Source organism: Melospiza melodia, chromosome 8, assembly GCF_035770615.1.
Source record: "Melospiza melodia melodia isolate bMelMel2 chromosome 8, bMelMel2.pri, whole genome shotgun sequence".
Lineage (NCBI taxonomy): Eukaryota > Metazoa > Chordata > Aves > Passeriformes > Passerellidae > Melospiza > Melospiza melodia.
In genome coordinates, this window is record NC_086201.1 from 29644810 (window position 1) to 29668765 (window position 23956).

Sequence of the window (23956 nt, forward strand, 5' to 3'; positions counted from 1 at the left end):
TTCTCCCTTTGGGGTCTAGAAGGACTGTGCAGCCCAGTTCCTCTGTGGGACCAACAGTCTGACCCTTAGGGTGATGGAGGGTCACATGTCACTTCTGGGGGACTCTGCTGTGGTACCTGGGTTTCACACTCTGCAACCCCAGCACTTCAGCCACGTGCCGGGAGCGTGGTAGATACTGGTTTTGGCATTTTGACACCCTGAAGGCATTTCCCTCTTGACAGAATCTTCTTTCCTTTCTCAATTCCCCTGCTTCCCCTACAAGAAAAGAAAGTTAAAAAAAAAAAAAAAAGGTATCTGAGACAGATTCTATCAAACTTCCTCAAGGAACAGGCTGGGAAATTAACCCTGTTTTCTGAATGTGGGGAGGAATTTCCCTCACCCTTCCATCCTTCCTCTGGGCTCCAGGCACTTTGATCATCTCAAGAGTCATCCTTGAAGGATACTGTTCAAAATGGTGCACAGCAGCTGTTTGCCATCCACTACACTAATTTGAATTAGTTAGATAGATAGTAAGGAGCACCACAGTGTATTTTTATGCCCAGCAGCTCTATTTTAGGCCAAATTTCTGTGAATTTGCTGTTAGGAATCCTTGCCTTTCCAAGGATTTGAGAGTTAAAGTTATAATGAGATGCTAGAATATCCGTTTTCAGGAAACATCAACATTTAAATATTTGTGTTTGATCTAGTCTGAAATGTAAAAAAAAAATTATTTTGAAATATTCATAGAACTGAATTTCCTCAGAATTTTGTTTCATGGGATGTTTTGGCATTCTTTATGAAATGTTAGATATCAAAATACCACAAGATGAAAGCATGTGACAGTTGTAATAAATAAATTGTAACCATAAGGAAAGTTGCTACTTAGAACTGACTGAAACATCCTTTTTTGTAGAAGGAGTATCATCATATCAAATTGCAATACAAACACGAGATAATTTGATCATTTAGACACGTGCAGTGGTAACCTGAGCCTTTTTTCTCCTGGATTCAGGAGTGTAAATGCGTCTGGTGAAATTAAAGGAAATACAGTTGGAGAAGAAAAGAAGGAGCTGGTATATTTATTTTTAGTAGACCTTCAGAATTAGACCAGATGGAGACAAGTGCCAAATTTTGCCTGGTTTAATCGATTTGGGTAAAGAAAGTAAAAACAGACAAATATTTTGCCACAACAATTTCACTGGGCTGATGGTTCCACTTCTTTCCCTTGAATACACCTGCTAAAAGGTGCATTACCTTTTACATTGAACACACCTGCTAAAAGGTGAATTTACCTTCTACATTGAACACACCTGCTAAAAGGTGAATTTACCTTTTCCATTGAGCACACCTGCTAAAAGGTGCATTTACCTTCTCCATTGAACAGACCTGCTAAAAGCCACACCCTGCACTGATTTTTCAAGCAATGCAACATAACTATTCTTTCCTTATTAACATTTAATGTATGAAACCACAAGTGGCAGAAGCTTGTTTCTGAAGGAAAAGGGAAATGATTTAGAGAAAGCATGAATTTCAGTGGGAGATGCAGCAGTTTGAATATAAGCTGTGCCTTCTCCCGTGCTTCTGTCCATACAAACATTCCTGTGCATTCAGGATAAACCCAGCCTTGGCAGTTTGAGGAGCACCTCTGTATCACCGAGCAGGCAGAAGTGCTCTTAATAACTGAGGTTTGGAAAGCAATATTCCCCTGCCTAGAAAGGTGACTTCTTACACACTTGGGCTGTCATTTTACCTTGTACCCATGAGTGTTGAGTGACTGTGAAACTCTCCTCTTGGAAATACAACAGCTGTAAACAAAATGTGCTATTAGAGTGCCTGTGCCAGTGCATGTCAGAATATTATCAGCACTGAATCAAAATGCACTGCTTTGCCTACTGCTGTTACCACAAGCCTTAGCCATTTTAGACAGCATTACATAATGGTAAAATATTTTTCAGGGGAGAAAAATAAATTAAAATTCTCTCCCGATGGTTTTAATCTCCCTCTTATTTTATCTGTGGTTTAAAACTGTGTCAGGTATACATCAAAACCACCCCTTCCCTAGAGTATTTAGTTTACAATTTCATTTAATAATGGAAGTGTGCTTCCATCCAGCTAGGATGGGAAAGGATTAAATAAAAAGCACTGTTCTGAAATCAAGTAACAGTAGTGCAGCCTGTCTCCATGCTCTCTGCAAATGAAGTAGCCATGGAAAAGCTTGTTATTAGTCTATAATATCAAAACTGATAAACTATTAGTGTTTTGTCAGGCATGATAAATGCTAACCATTTTCCTCTGCAGATTGCCTCAACAAGAACTGTGACTGTTTTTAGACACATCTGGCACTGCAGATTTTTTTTCCATCCTGCATCTCAGTGATTTAAAAGGCCTTGGCTGGGCAGAAGGATGTCAGCTGTTTGGTTTAAAATACTGTTATAAGAGTCAATAAGATTTAAAGAGGCAGTAGGTAAAATTCCAGCCTTGGTGAAGGTAGTGGGAGAATGGCCATTTAGTTTAATGGCTTTGAGATTTCTCTGTATGGCTTTTTTGTCTATTTTTATTCTTAGTAAATTTTCCATTTCATAGAATTGCCCTTTCTTTTCCATTCAGCTTCTCCTGCTTTCAATATTAGCTCTAGGATTGGGCACGGAGTTAAAACACCAAACCCTTTATTTTCACAAATGCCATCTTTACAGCTCACTTCTGTGGCACTGCTGCAAGACAATAATAACAGGTGTATAAAAATAGCAAATGCAGGTATTCATTTATTTTAAAAAAGATGTTCTTAATAGGCTTTTCTGTCTGTGCTTCAAAATGAGCTGTGTGACCAGCGATGAATCCCAGGACCTCTGGAGCTGTTCTGCTCTTTATGGAAGGAAATTGCAGGGTGAGCTCTGTGCTTGCTTTCTGCCCCATCACTCAGGGATGGCCGGGGCTCTGGATGGAAGGGTTTGATGGGAGATAAGCCACCAGATGCTCTCTGCTGTTTGGTGCATTTCAGCAGGCAGAGTCTGGGCTGGGTGCATGGGGAAGTGAGCTGGAGGACACTGGAAGAGTTTGCAGTGAGGGACAAGGGGAGGTGACAGCTCCGTAGCCGTGTCTTCAGTGTGCCTTGCAGGGGTCTCTGGCAGCCCCTCAGGCTCTGATGGGCACAGAGTGTGTTCTGCAGCCTTGGGTGGGCTCCTCTCTGCGTCTCAGAGATCAGCTACTGCCTGATAGACCTGTGGTATTGGAGTAATTGGCAAAAAGCTTAAATTTGTGTGGTGACATTAGAGCCTTTTGAGGCAAACCCAAGAACACTCAAAGGTTTGGCTCTGTCCCTCCATTGCAGGGTTTCATGACAGATGGGAAAGAGTGTATCTTTGGTAAAATAGCAGGTTTTGCTGCAGTGACATTTTATATTGTTTTATCCATTTTCTCCTACACTTAAAATTGGGACTAGTAAGGGATATCTCTCCAGCTCCAGGCATGGGGAAGGATGCACACTGCTTGGTGTGCTCCTGTTTACCAAGCAGGAATTTCAAACATACAGTCTGCTGAAAGCCAGCCCTCTGGGCAGCCACAAAAGATTTTAACAATACAGCTGGACTGATACAAAAAGCAAGGTTGTAGACTGTGTGGACCCATTGCCATCACAGTTTTACAATGCAGGACTCAGGGCAAAGGGGTGAGTAAAAATAGCATCAAACCATGTAGGATTCATCCCTCAGCAAGTGTTTGATTTGTATGGAGGAGTGATCACGGGTTTGCAACATGCCAATAAAATGTTTCTGAGCATAACAAAACTTTTCTGAATAGCCTGAATAAAAGTATGGCTGAAACCATGCTTTTAGCCAACAACAGACATATCTCTGAGTAGTCGCAGGCCATTCAGGGTCATGCTCTGGCAACTAAAATAACCAGGATATTCACAAGGGATTTGCCAGGCATGTGATCCAGGAAGTGTACAAAAATACCACATATAGGAGTCAAGTATTTTTATTTCAGTCTCCAATTTTCTCACACACACTTCCCCCAAAATTCTGCAGCTCTTTCTTTAGTTTCCTGGATGAATCCTCTCAGGCAGCATGTTTTTACAAGCACAGATGCTACCTTGGAAAAAAAGAAAAGAGGGAAGGGAGCCAAGTGGGTGTTACACTTCAGCTTGGCAGCATCTTGCCAACATGTGCCCCAAAAAAAAAGGAAAAAAGAAAAAAGGACTGCTTTTAGTAATCAAAACTGAATATGAAATCAGTGCAAAAACTAGGACTGTAAAACCTTCAGAGTGTCAGAAGGACTGAAGGAAACGCCTTGTAGCCAGAATGACATCCCTGACCTACTTGTCCGCGCTGTCACGTACCTGGGTAACCTTTTCTTACCTGTGCCTTCCATCAAACCTCTGACAATTCTGCCATTCATACTTGCTTTCAACTGTAATTTTTTGAGATTGTTTGAAGTGTGAAACCAGAAAGTAAAGCCTCATAACACCATGCTGGCAGACCTAAATATAAGTCAGAGACCTTTTCAAGCACCGCTTCTCTGTGGAAAACAATCCATTCAGACCTGGAGTTCCTATTGGAAATTAGGGAGCAGCCTGGTAATTGGATTAGGGTGTGCTTTTATGTGCAGCAGTTTCTCGAGAGGAAGTTCCTGCTTTGTTTCATTGATTGCCTGCCTGATCTTTCTGTCAGTAAAAGCCATGCAGGCAGCTGAAAGGGGTGAGGATGGATGGAAAATCTGTTATGTAAGATGTGCTGTTCTCTGAGTGTGATCGGGTGGATACAGGCTCTAAGTGCATCTCCACACAAACTGAAGCATGCTTTGTTAATCTACAGTTTAATTGCTTAAAAGCAATTTCTATCAGTGTACTCCTTACAATCTGGAAGAGCTGCTACTTGCACCAGTCCTGCATAAGTGCCAAAGAAGGGGAAACTTCAGGACATCTGGGGTTGGATGTGCGAATTGGAGTCTAGACGTTGGAGAGAAAAGGAAGAAACTGTATTTGTCTTCCACATTTCTAGAAGAGGTTTGGGAATACCAGCTAAAATTTACAGGTGTGTTCCTGGGAACATGCCAGGCTCAATCATACATGATACAGGAGTTGATGTGGCAGGAATTGCAAGGGCATAACTTAGGGCACAGCAGCGCTGCTCCGAGAGGACTTGCACCCCATTTCTCCAATTTCATCATCCCCATCAAGGAAATTATATGTCCTAGGTGGGCAGGATGAATCCTGGTTTTTTCTGGATGGGCTCCCTCCCATTTTTCTGCTGGAGCTCCCCCCAAGCACACCCTCAGCTGGGAGATGGAGCCATCATCAGTCATGCGACTGTCCCCCGGGGCAACGCCAGCCAAACGATCCTGCTCCTTCCACACATCAATATTCCTGACACCCGTCTTCAAACTTAGGTCATGCATATCCATCTACTTTTCAAAAAGTGTCAGAAGGATACAAATATCCCTTCACTATTTTTAGAGCCATATCAAAAGTATTTATCAGCTTTCTGGCACCTCATCCCATTTGTCATAGTTGATGCTATCTACCAGTTGGCAGTGGAGGATGAGGTGCTCTAGAAATGCAGTGGCGGGTGGATGAAACTCCATAAGCTGAGACCACAGCCAAGGTGACTCTTGGGAGTTGTTGTGCCTGTTGTCACAGTCAGAAAGAGCCTGTCATGGTCTTCTGAGAGCAGGCAGAGCCCCGGGGCTCACGGGAGCAGCTCATCCCCACCGAGGTGTTTCCCAGCCCAAGGGGATGTGGAGGCAGCAGGGAGCTCAGGCTGGGAGCAGGGCTGAGCTGTGGGAGAGGAGGACAGCTGATGTCTGGTGACCACCATGGGCTCTACTGCCCACCAGCCCTCCCACACCACCTGGTGATGCCCAAGGAGTGCTTCCCTCAGCACACACCCTGCCTGTGCATCCCAGCTGCAGCGTGCACGAGGATGGAGCTCAGTCTGTGTTACACATAATTTGTACTGCTCATGCAAGGGGCACGGGAGAAGTGCTGAGAGTCGTGTTTTGCCATGCACACATTGCCAACAGGAAACTCTTCCAGCGCCTCCACAGCACACACCTTGAGGCCTGAGCTCTTCCATGTGCAGGTAACGTGTTCTTGGGCCTCATGCCACAAAACCGGGCTGTTTTCATAGCACTGTTGGTTTTTAGAAGGCAATGTATTCAGGTTGAAACTTTGCCCACATACCATCTGCTTCAGCCTTATCTTCTTCGACAAGAAAGCTGAATATATAATGTCCACTTGGCTTTCCTGGTGTTACATAAGGTTGTGGTTTTTGTGTTAGGTTTGCAGTTTCAGAGCTCCTCAGTGGCTCCTGCAACATGCTCCTGCTCTTGTTTTCAAGTGGAAAATCAGTGACAAAAATCAATACCATCTTCATAGCTATAATGAATGTGACCCACAGGCTTTTTTAGGATGACCACAAGCTTCCATCATATGTCTGAGGCCTATTTGCAAATATTGATTGGTATTGCAGATTATCTGTAGCCATTTCATATGAAATCTTAAGGTCTTGCAGTTTTGCTCTCTGTGCTCGGTTTGGTATCAAAGGTACAGCTATAAATCACAAGACCCACCCAGACACACTATTGATAGCTAAGGTTGCTGAATTGTGAAAATTAATCGTTTCAGGGGGTTTTTCAGCTGCTTAAGGAGGATGGTTCTCAGTCAGCTCCAAGTGAGGGAAAGCACTGCTTTGGAATCACAGCAGACTGTTTACTTGAAGTTGGGGAAAAAAAGTGGAACCTTCATATGCAAATGTATGGCATTTGGAAATGTCATATAGCCACATCTACATATAAATAAGCTGCTCTGGAGTGCTGCACTAGCCGGGCTGCTTTGATATAGAAATTGCATAGTAGCACACAAAGCAGAAACAGCAGGACGCCGCTTGGTCAAGTTCAGGGAGTTTTGTTCCTTAATCATCACATAACAAAGTTAACTAATAGTGCTGTGTCACTGCAGTGCTAGTCTGGGAAGGGTTGTAAAGAGCTGCTGGTTAGTGAGAATCAAGTCTGTGTGCTGCTGGGGCTGTGCAGCATAGATGGGGTGGTGGTCTGTCTGCTGTGCCCCAAAAGACAGTGCTAAATGTAGATATTCCTCTGGTAACGTCCCTCCTAGCCATCCTCTGCAGATCCACACCTGCTTTCTCTGAAGGAGACACAATTTGATTGAAAGAAGCATCTTCTGCTGCTAACATCCACGTACTGGGATGGTGTTTCCATCTCTGTTTAATCTGGTATTAAGCAGTGAATTGAAACTCTCAGACTTCTTCAGAGAGGACATAGAGAGGAGCCCTGATCTGGTTGTTCCTGTCCCCCTCCAAAAGTGGCTCTAATGAGTAGCTGGAGGAGAGGTGGATGGGAGAGAAAACAAGCTGTGGGCTCAGCTGTTGGGAGGAATTTCTCACAGAGGGTGACACCCACTCTGCTCCTGCAGTGCCGTGTGATGGATCCAGCGCTCGCCCCTGTGCCTTCAGGCACGCAGCCTAATTGGAGGGAACCTCACAAATCTCTAAACTGACACCAACTCTTCTTCAACACAGAATTACAATAATAATAAGGTTAACTCATCCTCTAAGGGCTCTGTCATGAGCTGCCTAAGGAGATCATGTGCAAGGAGATAAACTTTATTTCTTTACACTGCTGGTTTCTGAAGGGGGAGGATGCTGCTCCCACAGGGCTGGTGGCATCTCTCTTAGGCAGGAGAATCTGAGTGAAGGGAACGTCAGCAGCTTGCCAAAAACAAAGAGTAGCTGAGTTAGCACAAAGGGGGATTTAATCTATTCTAAGAATGGGGTTAACACAGATTTATTCAATCCTGACACAAAAGAAGGCAGCACAAACTGGGCCCCTTTACCTAGGGCTTTGATAAACCCGCAATACAGCCCTGCATCATTAAATCACAAGCTAGCAATGATTGCAGCTCTCAAGATTGGCCCTGGCAGTGGCTGCCTTAAAGAGCTCTGTATACTTCATCTACAAAAATGTGGGGAGATGGCTTGGGGACAGGTGACACACAGATGACACGGAGAGCTGGGGACCTCACAGTGGTCCTCTGTGGAGCTGCTGCAGGGAGAGCTCAGTGCATCAGCCTCCCTTGAACATCCTGGAATCAAGTGTGGATTGAGAGGGAGAGCTCAGGGGATCAGCCTCCTCCTGGTGTCCTGGAATCAAGGGTGGAGTGCAGCATCAAAAAGCAGTGACTGCTGCTTTCGGGGTGGCCTTGGTCAGGGTGAGAGGCTGAAATATGGCAGGGAAGCAGAGGAGGTCAGACAAGGTGAGCAGCAGCCTGCCTTGCCTCCCTGAATGAAACAATCACCCCAGGGAGAAGCTCAGCCTACTGTGAGCACCTGGGCATGCAGAAAATGCTGCTTTGGAGCAACACATTAGCCCAAGTGGTGTTTTTTCTCTTCCAGTATAGCTTACATTGCTGGGTGTTCCCGTTCAGAGGTGTGAGCAGTGCTTGCTGCCATATACCCACATCACTGTGCAACTTTGGGTTGTATTGCACCTTGTATTGCAATAATTACTTGGTATAATCTTCTTTTACATGCAGGAGCCTTGGAGTTTAGGGGCCTGTACAATCTCTAGGGTAAGGCATCTGTGAATTCAAGGGGACAGCAGACACTGCAAAAAACAAGGGTAAAAAAAAAATAAAAACCAGTCCTGGTTTAGTTTTGAGTAGACAAATGTTCTTGTTATGTATGCAGGAAAATGATTAACAAGTTGCTTGATTTCAATCACTTTTCTCAAAGAAGGAAGATACATTCACAGATGTTGTAAATAAAAGTGCTTCTTGATTTCCAAAGTTCAGCAACAGCTTTAACATATATAGCATAGCCCCCATATATATGCTGACAAGCTGAAAGTATTCTGTTCTCCATTTGAACATCTGGAGATTATTAGTGTCTTAATTCATTGGTTTCTATTATTAATTATGGCAGCAGGCTGAATAATTACGATGTATTGCTGCAAAGACAGAGCACAATATTTTTTTTCGAAGTGCACTAGGACATCTTGCCATCATCTCAAACATAAAAAGCCCTAGATTATTTTTAAAAAGGAAAATGGATTTTATCTTATTCCAGGGAACTGATTTGCATAGGGACATTTAAAATTAATAAATTACTGTGTTCAGCAAGCCTATTTTGTGCCTGAGAAAAGAAGTGAATGTAATTTATTTCACCATGTTCCATTTCTTTTTTCCCCTTGGTGAAGCAGCTAATATGGGAAGGGTATTTTTTTTGCAGTTTATGTAGAAAAGCTAGCTTCAAGTTTGTACTTGGAGTGGCTGCAGGAGGAATTTAGGCTCAGGCTGCAACATAGTGGTGCCAGACGTCTTCAGCTGACATTTGGTGTCTCATTTTCCTCTTGCTCTCAGGGAGAGTGGGCTGGTGAGCTCCCTCTTGAGCAGCAGCAAGCACTTCCTTCGGAATTCTCACTCAACGCCCACCCAAACAGTGATTTTCAGGCGACTTGCTTGCACACATTTCCTTCATTGTGAAGAGGCACTCTGGAATTGTAAAGGCAGGTTTCAGGAGAAGGGAAGGCGAGGGGTGAAGGTGCCCCCTGGGCTGGCCCTGAGCAGCTGGCAGAGGGCAGGTTTGCCAAGGACAACGTGCCTTGGAGCTGGTCAGCCAAGACCCAGGAGAAAGCTCTGTTCTTTCATCAGAGCTGGCTCTGAGCTGGGATTTTTCATGACAGAAATGAAAGCCTGCCTAAGGACTTCATCCCCAAGCTGCTGTGGGATCTCACTTCCTGTTGGATGCTATTGAAGTACCAGCAAACCTGCTAAAGCAATTCTGCGCTTTCAGAGGGAGCAGCACCGTTACCATCCTTCTCCTGGACCTCTGAACCATTCCTGCAGATGTTCCTGGCCTGAGAAAGTTCCCTTTAACATCCAAAGAGCAGCAGTTGCTGACTCTGTGAAGACTGAAGATGAGTAACATAAATATGCCTAGGCTCATCCACAGGTTCAGATTCTCACCTGTAGTCAATCACCTGCAGCTCTTTCCCAAAATTCAGAGCATCCCTGCCTTTGCTCCACAGGTGGATATTCTCTGCATGTTTGTTTTCATTTCAAACAAGAATTGCACACAAAGTCTCTTTCATGCAGAGCAGAAGAGCTTTCTTAAGAAGGTTCCCAGTGCTGTGCCCTGCAGCATCTCTTTGGGACCTGCCAGGCAGGTATGAGGGGAATCTGCTTCCAAAAGAGGTTGAGAATGTTAAAGGCATACATTTGACCCAAAAATCCCTTTTTCCCTTCATGTGTCCTCTGATAATGTGGTGATGTGTAAGGAGTCACTACTTCAATATCAGCAAGAGCTTCCGTCTGCAAATTTGACTGACCTCAGCAGTATTAAAAGATTAAATTATTATGTAAGTCAATTCTCCTTAACCACTTTTTCCAAGGAGATAGGTGTCAAAATAGCTTCTGCTGCACATCATTCACTGTCTCATCCCTTTTTTGATTAAATATATGTGTCTGTATGTATTTTAAGGCCTTCCCTTGGTCCAGGGATGACTGTACACTAGATGTTAATATTGTATGTGAGCCAATATTTTCTCATATGGGCATATTATTTCCAAAGCTCCAACATTACCTCCTGTACATCAGCCAAAGTGCTAACATCAGAATTTATGGGCTGTGTATATTCTACTTTGCTTGCTTGAAATCACCTAGAAAGTCTCACTGATTCACACATGAAGAATGACAGATTTATCAGCCCTGCAGAACTAATTGTTAAGTGCCTGGCAGTCAGTTCTTGGATACAAGAATCCTATTTTTGCCTAGATTTTTATTTTAATTTCCCTAAAGTGGATTGTAGGACCTTGTGTGTGGAAAGAATTTTCTGGGCACTCCAGGCAGTACTTCATATAATCCTCATCAAGGGCACGAATGGATTTATTCCTTTGTCAGCAGCACCAGTGCACATGTTTGGTTGTGGAACAGAAGGTCCATGCTAGCTCAGATGGGAGCTGGGGACCATTGAGGGCTGCCCAGAGGAGAGTGTGGCTGCCTGGTTTTCACCACTTGCAGAGTCACATCCTACCACCAGGCAGGCTGCTCCAGCCTTTGAATTTCAGCTTTCACTGAAATAGTTACCTGGGAATCTGAGTGGTGTACATCCAACTTCCAAAGACTGAAGGAAAGCCATATAGCTAAACCAGAAATTAAAATGATACAAAATATATTGGAAATCATTCTTCTGCGCCGTCTTGATGAAAGACAGGCACAGGCACAGATATTAAGGAATTTAGACAAGATAGCTTTAAATAATTTATTGAACATTTCAGAAGACAATCCATCAGGGAAAGCAAGATCACTGAGTGGGTGGTCAGCCACACTGGGTATCTTTTTAGGATCCAGTTTATCCCAGAGAAATAGCTCATCATCTCAGCATCTCCCTGCCATCCAGAGAGGTTGGAGAGCAAGGGTTCAGTTGGGACACTTCTCCAGTGAGAGATGATAAGCTGTTTGAAGCTACACACAGTAGCATCTGGCCCCCATGCACTTAAAAATAACGTGTTTTGACTAGTGTGTCTTATTTGATAGGCTATCATGTCATGTGCTGGCACTAACAAGGGATGGGAACAATATGAAATGTCATGTTAGGCTAAAGATGAAAAAAATGCTGCAGAAATGCAAAAGATGTTGGCTTCATCAGAGTGACTTTTTCCATCACAAAAGTGCTTCAAGAAAAAGATTCTTGAGTACAATTGATCTGGAGGGGGAGGATGTATTTCTTTTTTTGAAATAAAAAGGACAAGCATTTTGAGAAATGTGGCAGGAATTTCTTTTGTCCAGAGGTAGGAGAGAGTGATCCAGTCAGTCCAATCTTTAGTCTTTGCAGCTGGCTTCTGCCTCAAATCCTGGCCATCACAAAAAGGTACAAGTCTGTCCTTCTGGCACAAATAAAACTTGCCCACGTTGTTGCCAATAACAAGGCAGCAAATGTAGTGTGTGAAGAGGAGCTACTGAATTTAACTTTACTGAAACCTGAGTAACTTTGAAATTGGTCTGTGTTACTGCTTTATGCATACAGATCTGCTGTGCTTGGAAAAAAAAGTGGGTTTGTATTTAGCTTAGCTCTTTGTAGGTGTGAGGTTGGGATAGTAGAGGGGCTCCTTATTGTAGTGATACTGTACAAATTGCATCCAATACTGAATTTATAAATAATCCAAAGGTTTTCTGGCTGGAAGTCTTAATTTCTTTAATTTAGGTTTAATTTTTTTAAATATGTACTGTTTTTGTTTGCTTCATAACCTCAGCATTGTTTTTATTTATATCCTGTCTTTTTAGAATCAGTTTATAGTTCTTGTTCATGGTGATGTAAACCCTGTGATGCATTCATGAGAATTAGTATCTCATCAACAGCTGGATTGCTGAAAAGTGCTCAGGTCCTCCCAGAAATAGGAGCAGTCAGTTTTAACATGAAGGGACTTTTAGAGCATGCCTGGGTGTTTGGATCTCTACACTGGCTCCAAAAAGAATGGATTTTGTAGTGAGAAAAATAACCTGTTTTGAGGCAGGAAAATTCTCAGTCTGAACGAAATGATGTTTTTATTGTGGTCTGTATGTCAAGTAAACTAAAAATGTGTTTTTCCCCCCTCTCTGCCTTTATATAAATCCCTGACTCTGTTGGAGGAGTCATCAGTCAAAATGAGATACAGATAATTTGTGTCTAAGTTTTGTGGGCTCTTCTGAGACAGGTGACAAGTGTTCCTGTATGAAGTGTTTACCCTATGAAGTGTTTATCCTACAAATGCTAGCAAAGCTTGAGCCATCTCATTTTAGATTCAGTAAAGCATTTTCCATCACAACATTATGTTTAGAGGTGTAATTACAAGTTCTGCATGATCCTGTATTTACTTTAAAGTGTGCTAAAGACCTTGTTAAAGAAAACAACATGTGGATTTCTGCCCTCATGATTGCCAGCCCTACAGCCTACACACAGTGAGGGCATCTGCACGTCCACATAGGTCCTGGTCCCCCTTTCAAGTCCCAGGTGAGTCTGTCCTGGAAGTTAAAATTTCCTCCCATCTTGGAGTGAGCTTTTAAAAACAAAAATTAAACCAAAGGATTTCATACCATTTTAATCACACTGCTGGCTGATCTGAGAGAGGAGGGATTCGTGCACTGAGTGGGGTGCACAGACATGGCAGAGGTACCTCAATACCTGAGAAGGAACAATCAGAGATACACACAAATATGCATGTGCACACAGAGCAGTCTCCTTCAGAGAGGAAGCAAACTTCCTCTAGTAATGGAGGATTTGAAGGAAATGGCATTATGTTTTCCACCATGGAAAATAAAAGTGTATTAATAAGGATCCCATAGTTCATGCTGCAGTTTCCTGGACAGAAATAGATTGAATGTGGGCCATAGCAGAGGTCAAGCACACCCAGAACCCAACAGGCACAGTGCATAAGTGATCATTACATGGGTAAGGAGTCCCACAAGCCCTGAGCACATTGACATCTCTGTGTGTGCCATGGGCAAGTCCCTTGATAGCTGACACATCACACACATTTATTCTGTCTGAGGGGATTTCCAGGACAGAACTGGGCTTGTGTTCAGCATATGTGCCTTTGAAGAGATGCACTTATGGTCCAGAGTGCAGAGGTCCTGAAAATCCTAAGGATGAGAGAGAAGCTAATGCTGTCAGCAGGGACACAGAGGTTGCCTGTCATTCGCATTTGCTGGGAGCTGCTCCTTGCCTGTTTCCACATAAGGACAATATAACCAACTTTATTTGTGCAAGTGGTTAGAGACTCTTACAACTCTCCTTGGACAGCAGCGACAGAAAAGAAATTCATTATGAAAATCTGGATCCTGGATCTGCTGCACACACTTTTCCCAGAGGTGGGATAATACCTAAGCATGCCTGCTGCTGGCATGACTGGCTTGGAGGCAGAACACAAATTGCAATTGTTTTATAACACTCAGGGACTTCCTTTGGAAGATAAAAAGGCTTCAACTTATTTGCGTGCAAGCTACATTTCCTCAGACATCCATCATGAGATTTATTCTTCTGTTTTTAATTAATCATGGCTAGAAGACACTATCACAGAAAAAGGAATGTTAGCATTGGTTAAATGGAAGAATTTGGCAAAGTTACCCAGATTAATTAATACCTTGGTGGCCCACAAAATTCATGTGAGTTCATGGTGGTGACACTCTGTGTTCCAGCCTGTGAAGTTGAACACATACTTGCTTCAAAACTAAATGAAGCCTTCATTTTCCTGGCTGCATGAAGGGATTTCCCGGGATTTGCAGTCTCAGTGACTCTTTAAGTGCTGCAGAAGTAGGCTCAGAATATCAGAGTAGTTTAAAGTGCTGGGTGCTGTGGGATGTGGAGGAGGCCACTGGGCTTTAGGGCATGGGTGTGCAGCACTGATGATAAACTTCAGCTCTGGACTCTTGCTCTGCTTCAGCCATAAAATGGTCTTTCTGTACATGTTCTCTGGAATTAAGAAATGTATAATGTGTATTACATGCAAATGTCCAGATTCTCTTTCCCAACCTTGTCTCGGTTTGAGGAGACAGTCTATAAAGTAAAACAGAAATAATCAGGTATTTTGCATGTGCTATTCTGTCATCAGATTTTGAATAGTCACGTTATTTTCTCAGGTGTCTCGTTTGCTGTAACTTAACAGGAATTAGAAAGGAGTGAGATAAACCCTTGCAAATCTCACCAACCTGTTTGAAGGGGCAAAATCAGCCAACCTGTTTGAAGGGGCAAACCCTTGCTCTTGCTTTGTGTGAACAACATCTTTCACATCTTGCTCTCTCTTTTTTTTCTTTTCCTTCCTCTCATATGTTGAGTTCTTTCCATCACTTCACCTTATCCTACATGCTCAGGTTAACTTTCTCCTTCACCTGTGTTCACAGAGAATGCAAATAAACTGGAAGAAAGTGCAAGAGGGATCTACATCCCTTGTCCAGAGCATTACAATGGATTCTGCATGCATGGCAAGTGTGAGCACTCCACAAACATGCTGGAACCGTCCTGCAGGTAACCCTTCTCCTACCAGCAAGGGAAGGCTACACACATGGAAATACTGATTTACAGAAACACTTAATCTGGATCAGCTATGGAAAATAATGGCAACCATGGCCCTTTGTGCTACTAAATCCATCAGACTTAAATTATTCAACAAAGTCCCAAAAGTGTATTGAGTTATGAACAATGTTAATTGACTGTAAAGCCATCTAGTAACCTTCAGTTATATTTAGATGTGTTTTTAACAGCCCTTCACAGAGCACTCAGCCCTCACAGGCCCTCCTGAGCCTGAGGGAGAGGAGTGCCACCAGTGTGTGTCCCTGCTGGGGCAGGAGTGGTGCTCGTGGGGCAGCTGGCTTCAGCAGGAGGGCATTTTGGAGGATGTTTGGGCAGGGAGGAGGAATATAGTGAAAGCACTGTGGTGCTCCTGCAGTGAATGCCTCCCTGCACAGGGGCAGATATTGCTTCTCAAGTGCACCCAGTGGCCAGGTGGCTGGAAAGGGACTGTTACACATGAAGCACCATTTTCCTGGGACACTGGAATGGGAGCACAAAGATACACACCAGACTCTCCCTGGGGCAGAACCTCAAACCAGCTTCTCCCAGCTCACACAAACAGCCAGGACACATTTTGCTCTTTGCAGCTTCTGCGTTTTAGGTGCTCCATTCAGCTGAAAAATGTCATTTCCTCAAGGTGCTGGCAGCTGTGGGAATGCAGGGGAGGAAAAGCAAGGAAGCACAAGGCTTAACCCATCAGGGTTAGTGCTCCACTAACACACCTGAGAGGAGCCCAAGCCATCTGTCTCAGTCCCTGACAGTTGCTGCTGCCATTGACCTGGATTTTCACATCTTGCTTGGGCAATTAAGGGGAAACAGGGCAAGAGCTAGAACTGTAAAAGCAAAATCACAGAGCAGAGTGGAGATGTCAGGCTGCAGGAGGGGAGCTGGTGAGCAGTGCAGCAGGCAGCATCGGGGTGGATGGCTGCAGCATCAATAAAGGGGTTTTTTATAGCAACCAGACGAAATGTAAATGATGTATCCACTTTCAGGAACATCTAATCACATTTCATATGGAGCCTGGATGATTGCTTATCACCTCCTTAGGGGTAATCTGCATAAGGAACCACAGCTCGATGGCTTTTCACCCTCCCCCATCTCCCCAAAGAAAAGGAGAAATCTAAAGTATGTTGTGCAAGGAACTAAATGGGTTCTCATCACAACGTGCAAGTAGTTCCACTTGAAGCCAGTCATGTCTTGGTCCCCTGGGCCCCTCCTGGCACTCTCACAGTGTTGTTCACTCTCACAGACCTTGGTGACACTGCGGACCACAAGTCTTCCCTCTGAGAGGTTGAGCACTCACTGATACTCTCTCTGTGGGAGTCCATTCTGCAAAAAAAAAAAAAATCCGACACATAAGCTTATGCTTCAGCCACTAATTTTTTTTTCCACATACAATTTTTCCAGTATTCTTTGAAAGCAGCAGGTATAATGAGGAACAAATATGTTTTATTTCAGATGTGATGCCGGCTATACTGGACAACACTGTGAAAAAAAGGACTACAGCGTTTTATATGTGGTTCCAGGTCCAGTACGATTTCAGTATGTCTTAATAGCAGCTGTGATTGGAACCATCCAGATTGCTATCATCTGTGTTGTAGTCCTTTGTATTACAAGGTCAGTATCTCTGGTATTTTACAGTAGAAAGAGAAAATACATTTGTTTTTCCTGCAATGTGCGCTGATTATACTGATTTCTGCAGTGACACTACTGATAACAAATGCTATTTAATTCACCAACAAACAGAAGATATCATCTGGTCCAGCCAGCAAATGCTCCTTCGTTATTATGACTGATTTTTTACTTCCATCTTAATCAAACTTAGGTAGCAACGGTGCCTACAGCAAGTGAAGTTCTCTATTTTGTATTCAGATGCTTGGACAAATATTGCTCATACAAACAGGGGAAATATAAATACAGCAGCTGGATCAACACTTAATAAAACTAATCATATCTCCATCTGGTTTCCTTAAGGGCCCATTCCCTTAGTCCTAATCAGGCAAAGCATACAGACTTTTAAGCCTGTTTGCAGCCCCACTGATTAAATGATTTCATTAGGCTTGAGTGCATGTTCAAAGGCACTGCACATGTTTTAGGGTCTTCCATATATGATGTACTCAGGGTTTTTTCTTTAGTGAGGAGCAGAGGGTTGTGTGAATGGAAAAAGCCCCAGGGTAGTTCAGAATGAGAGGGGTAAATGCAATCCTTCCCCTCCATGTGCTGCTCTACTCCCCCACTTGACTGTGTTACTGTCTCTGGGAGGGTTTGGGGTAAGTTCTGAAGGTCAAACATCTACAGGCTTCTCCTAGAAATCACAAGGTTAAAGTAATTCAGCTAGCAGCACTGATAAATTCCCTCTTTTAAAAATTATTTTCTTTTTAAAATTAAAAAAAAAGTCAGGTATCATACCTCCATATATAATAAAATCTCTATTTCAGTCCCCATGTTGCGCTACCTGGCTGGAAGACAAGTGTAGAGCATTTGTTCCAAGAAAAGAATAAAAAAAATTCATAAATCCTTCTCTGGCCTAAAGGCACAAAACAAAACCTTTTTTAGCCAGAGTTCATCACCTGAATGGCAACTACCAAATGAGGCAGTAGATTACAGGAGGTGGTGTTCACAGAGGTAATTCAAACAACCAAAAATACAGCGTGTAGTGAGAGAAAGAAAGTAGTGTATTAACTGATAATGGAATAAATGTGCATTGTTTTGTCAAGTGAGTCTAGTTTTGTCACCTTGATGCAGTGAGCAAAGTACTTCATATTGAAGAATGAAGACAGGGAGCTCTGAGTGATCTGGTACTGTAATGCAAATTATCTGTCACACTGTTTTCATACAGAGACAGTACCTTTCCCCCCACACTTTGTAACCAAGTCAATTTATGATCTTTTGACTCTTCTCTGTAATGCATGTAATTACTGCAGAGCATGCTCCATCCCAGCATAATGATTTGAGATACATTTGCAGAGCTGTGCTCTTAAGTGGCCTAAGAGAAATGCACGTGACAAGAGAGCGTTGTGGCAGCATATGCATGAGCAATTGAGTTTTTGAAGTTCTCTGCTTTGGAGAACCTGACTGTCCTGGTTTGAACTCCACACCCTGAATTCTTGAAAGTACTGAAACCACCTTGCCAGGCTCCTGGGAGAAAGAAGGGAAACTTCACTCAGAGGGCATTGCAGCCAAATTCTTTGCTGCTCATTTCAGTGCAACTTCAGCTAATTAATTAACAAGCGAGTTTGGTGCACTGCATCCATGTGAGCCTCTCAAAACTACCACTGTAATCTTCCAGCTATCATTACTGGTGTTGCTCTTAAAATTTTACCTGTACAGTGGTGCAAATCTCTGGGGGTGTCCACTGTTGCTGGAAGGCTCTCAGCAAGTCCTGGCTATTTTTGGGGCTATTGTTGCACAGACGCTTTAATCTGAATAAACAGGATGCTGACAGCTGAGGTTTGCCCCTGCCCCTTCCTCTGCCTCCTGGGCACTTGGCCCTCCAAGTTGGCACCATTACCATTTCTGTAGCCACACAACCAGCAGAGTCAGAGGATGGACTCAGCTGAAAATACAACCACAGAAGTGATGATGACTGGGGTTTAAGTGACTTGGTGCTTGGCTACTCATCACTAGTGCCAGCAGTGGGAATAAGTTTCTGAAGTGGAAGAGTAGGGAACCAAAGGCCAAGAGGCACAGCAAGGCACAGTCTGCCCAAGGACTTTTAGCTTAGAGATAAAGCAAAATAAGAAGCAGTGATTAAAGTGAAGGAGGATGGCAAATAATATAGGTATGGCCTAGTGTCATAATGATTCTCAGCAGTTTTCTTTACAGCTTTGCATTTTTAGTGCTTCCCTAATGTTTAGTCACAGCAGCTTATTTATGTGAAGAAATAACTTGATTAAAAATGAATGCATAACGTGTTTTACCTGCTATGAATCACATTGTGAGTAACTCGAGCTCGGGAGCAAAGCTTCAGTGGCGGGAGGGAGGGCAGCCTGTGCTCCAGTACTTGGTTTACATCGATGGAACTGCTGTGCTCATAAATGAATGTACCCCCCACACAGTGCACTACAAAGGACTTTTGATTAAAGAGTTAAGAACCAAGGAAAACCTATCACTCGGTTTTAGCAGATGATTAAGTCTCAAAAGCTGGTTAAACACCAGTGTTCCCCTTAAGAACCCCTGCTGCACTTCAGACACAACCCACCTGTAAATGCTGTAGCATTGTGTGTAAGCAGCCTGGGGCCTTCTCAAGCTCCCAGCCATAGGTAATGCACAATTGAAACATGGGCATTTTTGGTTCAAAGATGCTTTTTCATCATCTTAATTGGAGTAATCTCTACATTTGAATTGATTTCTCTCGAGCTTGAAGCAACGATATAGATACTGTCAGTGTTGGTTTGGGGAAAGTACCCATGAGATGTTCATCTCCTTGCTTCTAGCTGGAGCAGTTGATATCCACCATGCACAGCTGCATCCCCTGGGATTGCTGACCATCCTCATCATCCCCCAGCCCCCTGGCCACTCCACATTTCATAGAAAATCAGTCTGGTTGGGCCCACTGTGCCCTGGTTCCCTAACCCTACATTAAATGGCAGAGTGCTGGGGCAAAGCAGGGCTGTAAATCCAGATGCTGGGGGCTCAGGGAGGAGCCCTGGGTGCTGTTGGGGCTGTCTCAGCCCGTGGAAGTGTCCCTGCAGAGCCCCAGGAGGCCTGGCTGGGCAGGAGGGGCTGCGCAGGGACAGTGGCCAGGGGATGCTCAGGGAACCAGCCTGTGCTTGCCAACAGCAGCTCCCTGCCTCACTCACTCCCAAAGGCTGATGGCCTTTCCAGGGAGCTCACAGTGAATAATGAGTCTGTCATGAGATCCCAGACCGGCTGAAGTCTGCCTCAGTTCCGTAATGAAAGCTCTGCCCTGACCCCCGAGAGCGCAGGAGAGGCAGCCTGGTTTTTCCTGGAGCAATGAGAGCAGCCTACTTCACTGCTTCCCAGGAAGGAACCAGGCAAAATATAGCCCACAGCCATACAGCTTCTCATGAGGGGGTGGTCCTGGTGGCTTAGAAGTGAAGCAAGTCAGGACAGTCTGACCCATATTTTGCTAGACACTTACATAATTGTATTCCAGCATTTTTAAAAATGTTTCCTAAGTTCTTATGCTCCTGTTTAGCCTTTCAGTTGACGTCACAAAACTATAACATCATTCCATTCAACAGGGGGGAAAAAATGACCTTTTTTATTTCTGTTCTGCTCTTAGTTATTGTCACAGAGCTGCAGGCAAGTGCTTTAAGCTCTCACTGCCCTGAGGTGGGCTCTCCCAAGTGCATAACCCATAGGGTTTTACCTAATGCTGCTGAAAGCCCTCCTATAACAGAAGAACAAGTCAGCCCCTACAAAGAGAATTTTTTTCCATGCCAGTGTCATCTGGAGTCTTGTGGGGCCTCTTCTCGTGGCGCCCCAAGAGTGTTTCAGTCTCTGTTGTGCAGCTGCCCACAGTTTTTACCATAACCACCTTTGGCTTTCAGCTGATTAGAACATCCTGTGGCCTCCACCTGGGATTAAACTTCTCCATGCTTTCTGCCTGAGGGTGCCTTTCCATGAGAGAAAACCAGAAACACACCATTGGCTTTCCATTAGGGAGAAATGTAGCATCCCCACAGCAGGTGAAAGGTTGAAACATGCCCTTGCTGAGGAACACTGGAGGTCCTGAGACACGAGGGGTTTGCCTCTGCAGCTGTCCAAAGGAATTTCAGACTTGGGGCTTTCCAGCACAAGTGCTTTCCACAGCAAGCCAAGCAGCCGTGGCACAGTGCAGGCACCTGTAAGTGCAGTGGCTGTTGGCTCATGGGCTGAGCATGGAGCATTGCCAGGGACACTCAGGGGGGCTGCTTGGAAAGGCAGGCCCTGCAGCCACTGTGTAGGCACTTCACAGACCTGGGATGCTGGCCAGGTGAGCATGGGACCATCTTTGCCATGGATCCATGGACCATGGATCTTCCATCTGCACCTCGCCCAAAATAAACCCATTATTTAAAGCTGAACAATGCGGTACTCTTGGGATCATTGCAATGCAGCAGGAGTGTCCAGGGTTCAGGAATCCAAACATCTCCCTTGCCATAATTTTGTTCACAGTATGTGTTTGGGGGTTGTGGTGGGGGTTTTTGTGGCAGCTGGTTTCATTTCACTGAGGAGGAAGCACATTGAGGGCTGGAGGATGCCGCTCTCGCCCTCGCGTCCCTGCTGCCCCCGCCACCTCTGGAGCAGATGTGTTGCTAAGAGCTGTGTATTCTCGCAACTCTCTTTTCCAGGAAATGTCCCAGGAGCAACAGAATCCACAGACAGAAGCAAAACACAGGGCACTACAGTTCAGACAACACAACAAGAGCATCGACAAGGTTAATTTAAAGAGCGCATGTTTCCACAATGGCAAAACTAACTGCAGAGAGCTTGGACTACAAAATACAGTATTATAGACAAAAGATTAAGACAAGATCTACACATGTTGCCTTGCATTTGTGGTAATCTACACCAATGAGAACATGTACTACAGCTATATTTGATTATGTATGGATATATTTGAAATAGTATACATTGTCTTGATGTTTTTCTGTAATGTAAATAAACTATTTATATCACACAATATAGTTTTTTCTTTTTCATGTATTTGTTATATATAATAAATACTCAGTGATGAGAAAAAAATTGCCTTTCTTAAATTTGCTGTATCTCATAGCTGTGTATAGTCTTGGGATATTGTGTATGGACACTAACAAGTCTCTTTTTTTTTCTTTTTCCAGTTCTAGTGGCAATTTTGAGTCTACTGAACTCAGTAGTAGGGTTTTGAGTTGGTCCAAGATCAGCGACAATTATGGATGTGGGAAAGGTGAAGAATAATTTAACCTACATTGAGGAGGGATAAAATATTTCAGATCCGGAGTCAACTACATTTCATCAGCCTTCTTCTCCCATGCCATCTATCTTTACTCTCCCATAGCTTAGGAAGTCTTTGCCTTCTAAATTAAATCCTAACCGAAGGGGAAATGGAAATTCTCGGTAACCGCAATGAGAGTGTCGGGGGTAACGTTTCCATTTGGGATGGAATTAGGTGTCTGTCAAGGTGAACCCTACAAGAACACTTGGCAGAATCTCCAGCTCTGGTCACTGGAGTGAGTGAAAATTGCTTCTCACTCCTGATTGAAAATTATTAGGTTAAAAAAGTTAATAACATAATAACAGCTGAAATGCCAGTCCCATTTGCACCTCGTGAACATGCTGATATAATTTATTTTTTCAAAGAGAAGGTGAAAAACACTCAGAAAATACCTTATGAATAACTTTATGGGTGACCCTACTCCATTAAATGTAATGAACCCAAATGTTGGCTATACCTCAGGAAAATAAGGGCATGTGTTTTGTCACATCCACATGATGGACAAGATGCAAAGTTATTTCTGTGATAGCTGAAACTCTCCAAAGCACATCCTTTCCAGAAGGTAATTCTGCTCTGGTTTGTGCTGTGAATTTTGAATACAGCAGAGTGAGACTGCAGGGCAGAGTGGGGTAACATCACTGCTGCTGGATAACATCCTCTGCACTGAGTGCCTGAGCTGAGTAGCAGAACTGAGCTAAGGAGCCCTGTAAGAGCAGTCACTGTGCTGCTCCTCTCCAGAGACACTTTGCCCAGGCAGAACGTGCCCAAGACAAGAGTTAGGAGCATTTCTCAGTGCCATCACCACGTCAGAGTCAGACCTGGGCTTACCAGGGATGATGTCTCATGAGTGCGTTTCCATTTCCTGCTTCAGCATCCATCTGGTCACTCACAGCAGCCACCACCAAGCCCAGCAGTGACAGCCCACCCGGCCTGGCCGTCACACACGGGTGCAGCAGTACTGCTCCTCTAACATGACTTTGGTCTTCCCCTCCCTACCCCAGCCTGCTTTAAAGTGAATCCATTGCATGATGTTCACACGGTCTCAGTTTTTGTCTTGTTCTGGGTTTCTTGGCTTTTTAAAGGTAATAAAAGGTGATTGGCAAGAGATGCCTCCAGACACCTGGTCTGTGCTGATTGATGGGAGTGGGAGTGGTGCTTGCACAGGCAGAGGGGCAGAGGATGGCACAGGGCAGCTCTCTGGCACTGGGGTGCTGGCCCTACAGGGACCTTCTGCTCGCTGGAACTGTAGGCTGGGCCAAGGCAGAAGGAGAGGGGGCCATGCAGCCACCCCCTGCTCCTCAGCCCTCAGCCCAGCTCCAATACTGGATCCTTGTTTTCAGATTGGAAGGGTGATAGAGTGGGGCAGGAGTGCACAGCAGAGGCTGAGAGCAGATGTGACCTGGCTGGCTGCACCACAGGGACGTTTCCAGGCTCAAACCCACTGCAGGGTACTGCTCCTCCCTGTCCCAGTCCTTGTGGGTTTTGTGTCCCACATTCAGCTCAGCCAGGGTGGTCTGACAAGGGGCACAGGCCGGGCACAGCAGCTCTGCACAGCACAGGTTTGGTGGCACAGGACCCCCTCTGCGGAGACTTTGCAAGCTCTGTAACTCATGCCCAAGTGAATTTTACACTGTCCCTCCTCAGACCCCTCTGTTGCCGAGCCTGACAGAGCCATGGCAGCAAGCTCCTCTGCAGGAGGAGCACTTCAGCAGCAGCTTGAGGATCAGGCTGAAAGAGGCAAACGCAGCCCTACCCTGCAGACACCCTCCCTTTGTGCTTCCTGAGAAAGAGTTGGAGTCTAACAAGCATCAAAACCACGTATTTTGAGCCAATTCCAAATGTCAGTGTCAGTCCCCACACTGGGAATATCAGGTCTGGATTGTTTATTTCAATTGCTTACATTAGATACAAAAACCCAACATTAGCACATACACATTGCCATAGAGCTATAGCAATAAACCTAATTTAAAAAGGCAAAGTTTGGCCTGGACAAAAATAG

The 23956-nt window shown here is 44.3% G+C and overlaps 1 protein-coding gene across 1 annotated transcript in view; it reads left to right on the top strand.

The window, feature by feature from the left end:
• The window catches only part of TMEFF2 (transmembrane protein with EGF like and two follistatin like domains 2), a 125301-nt gene extending 102227 nt beyond the window's left edge, over positions 1–23074 (top strand). The window contains exons 8-11 of the mRNA XM_063162488.1: positions 14867–14990; positions 16494–16652; positions 21335–21421; positions 21824–23074. Of these exons, the coding sequence (XP_063018558.1) occupies positions 14867–14990; positions 16494–16652; positions 21335–21421; positions 21824–21920 (467 nt within the window). The 3' untranslated portion in view covers positions 21921–23074. The remainder of the gene's footprint in view (positions 1–14866; positions 14991–16493; positions 16653–21334; positions 21422–21823) is intronic.
• The last annotated feature ends 882 nt before the right edge of the window (positions 23075–23956 follow it).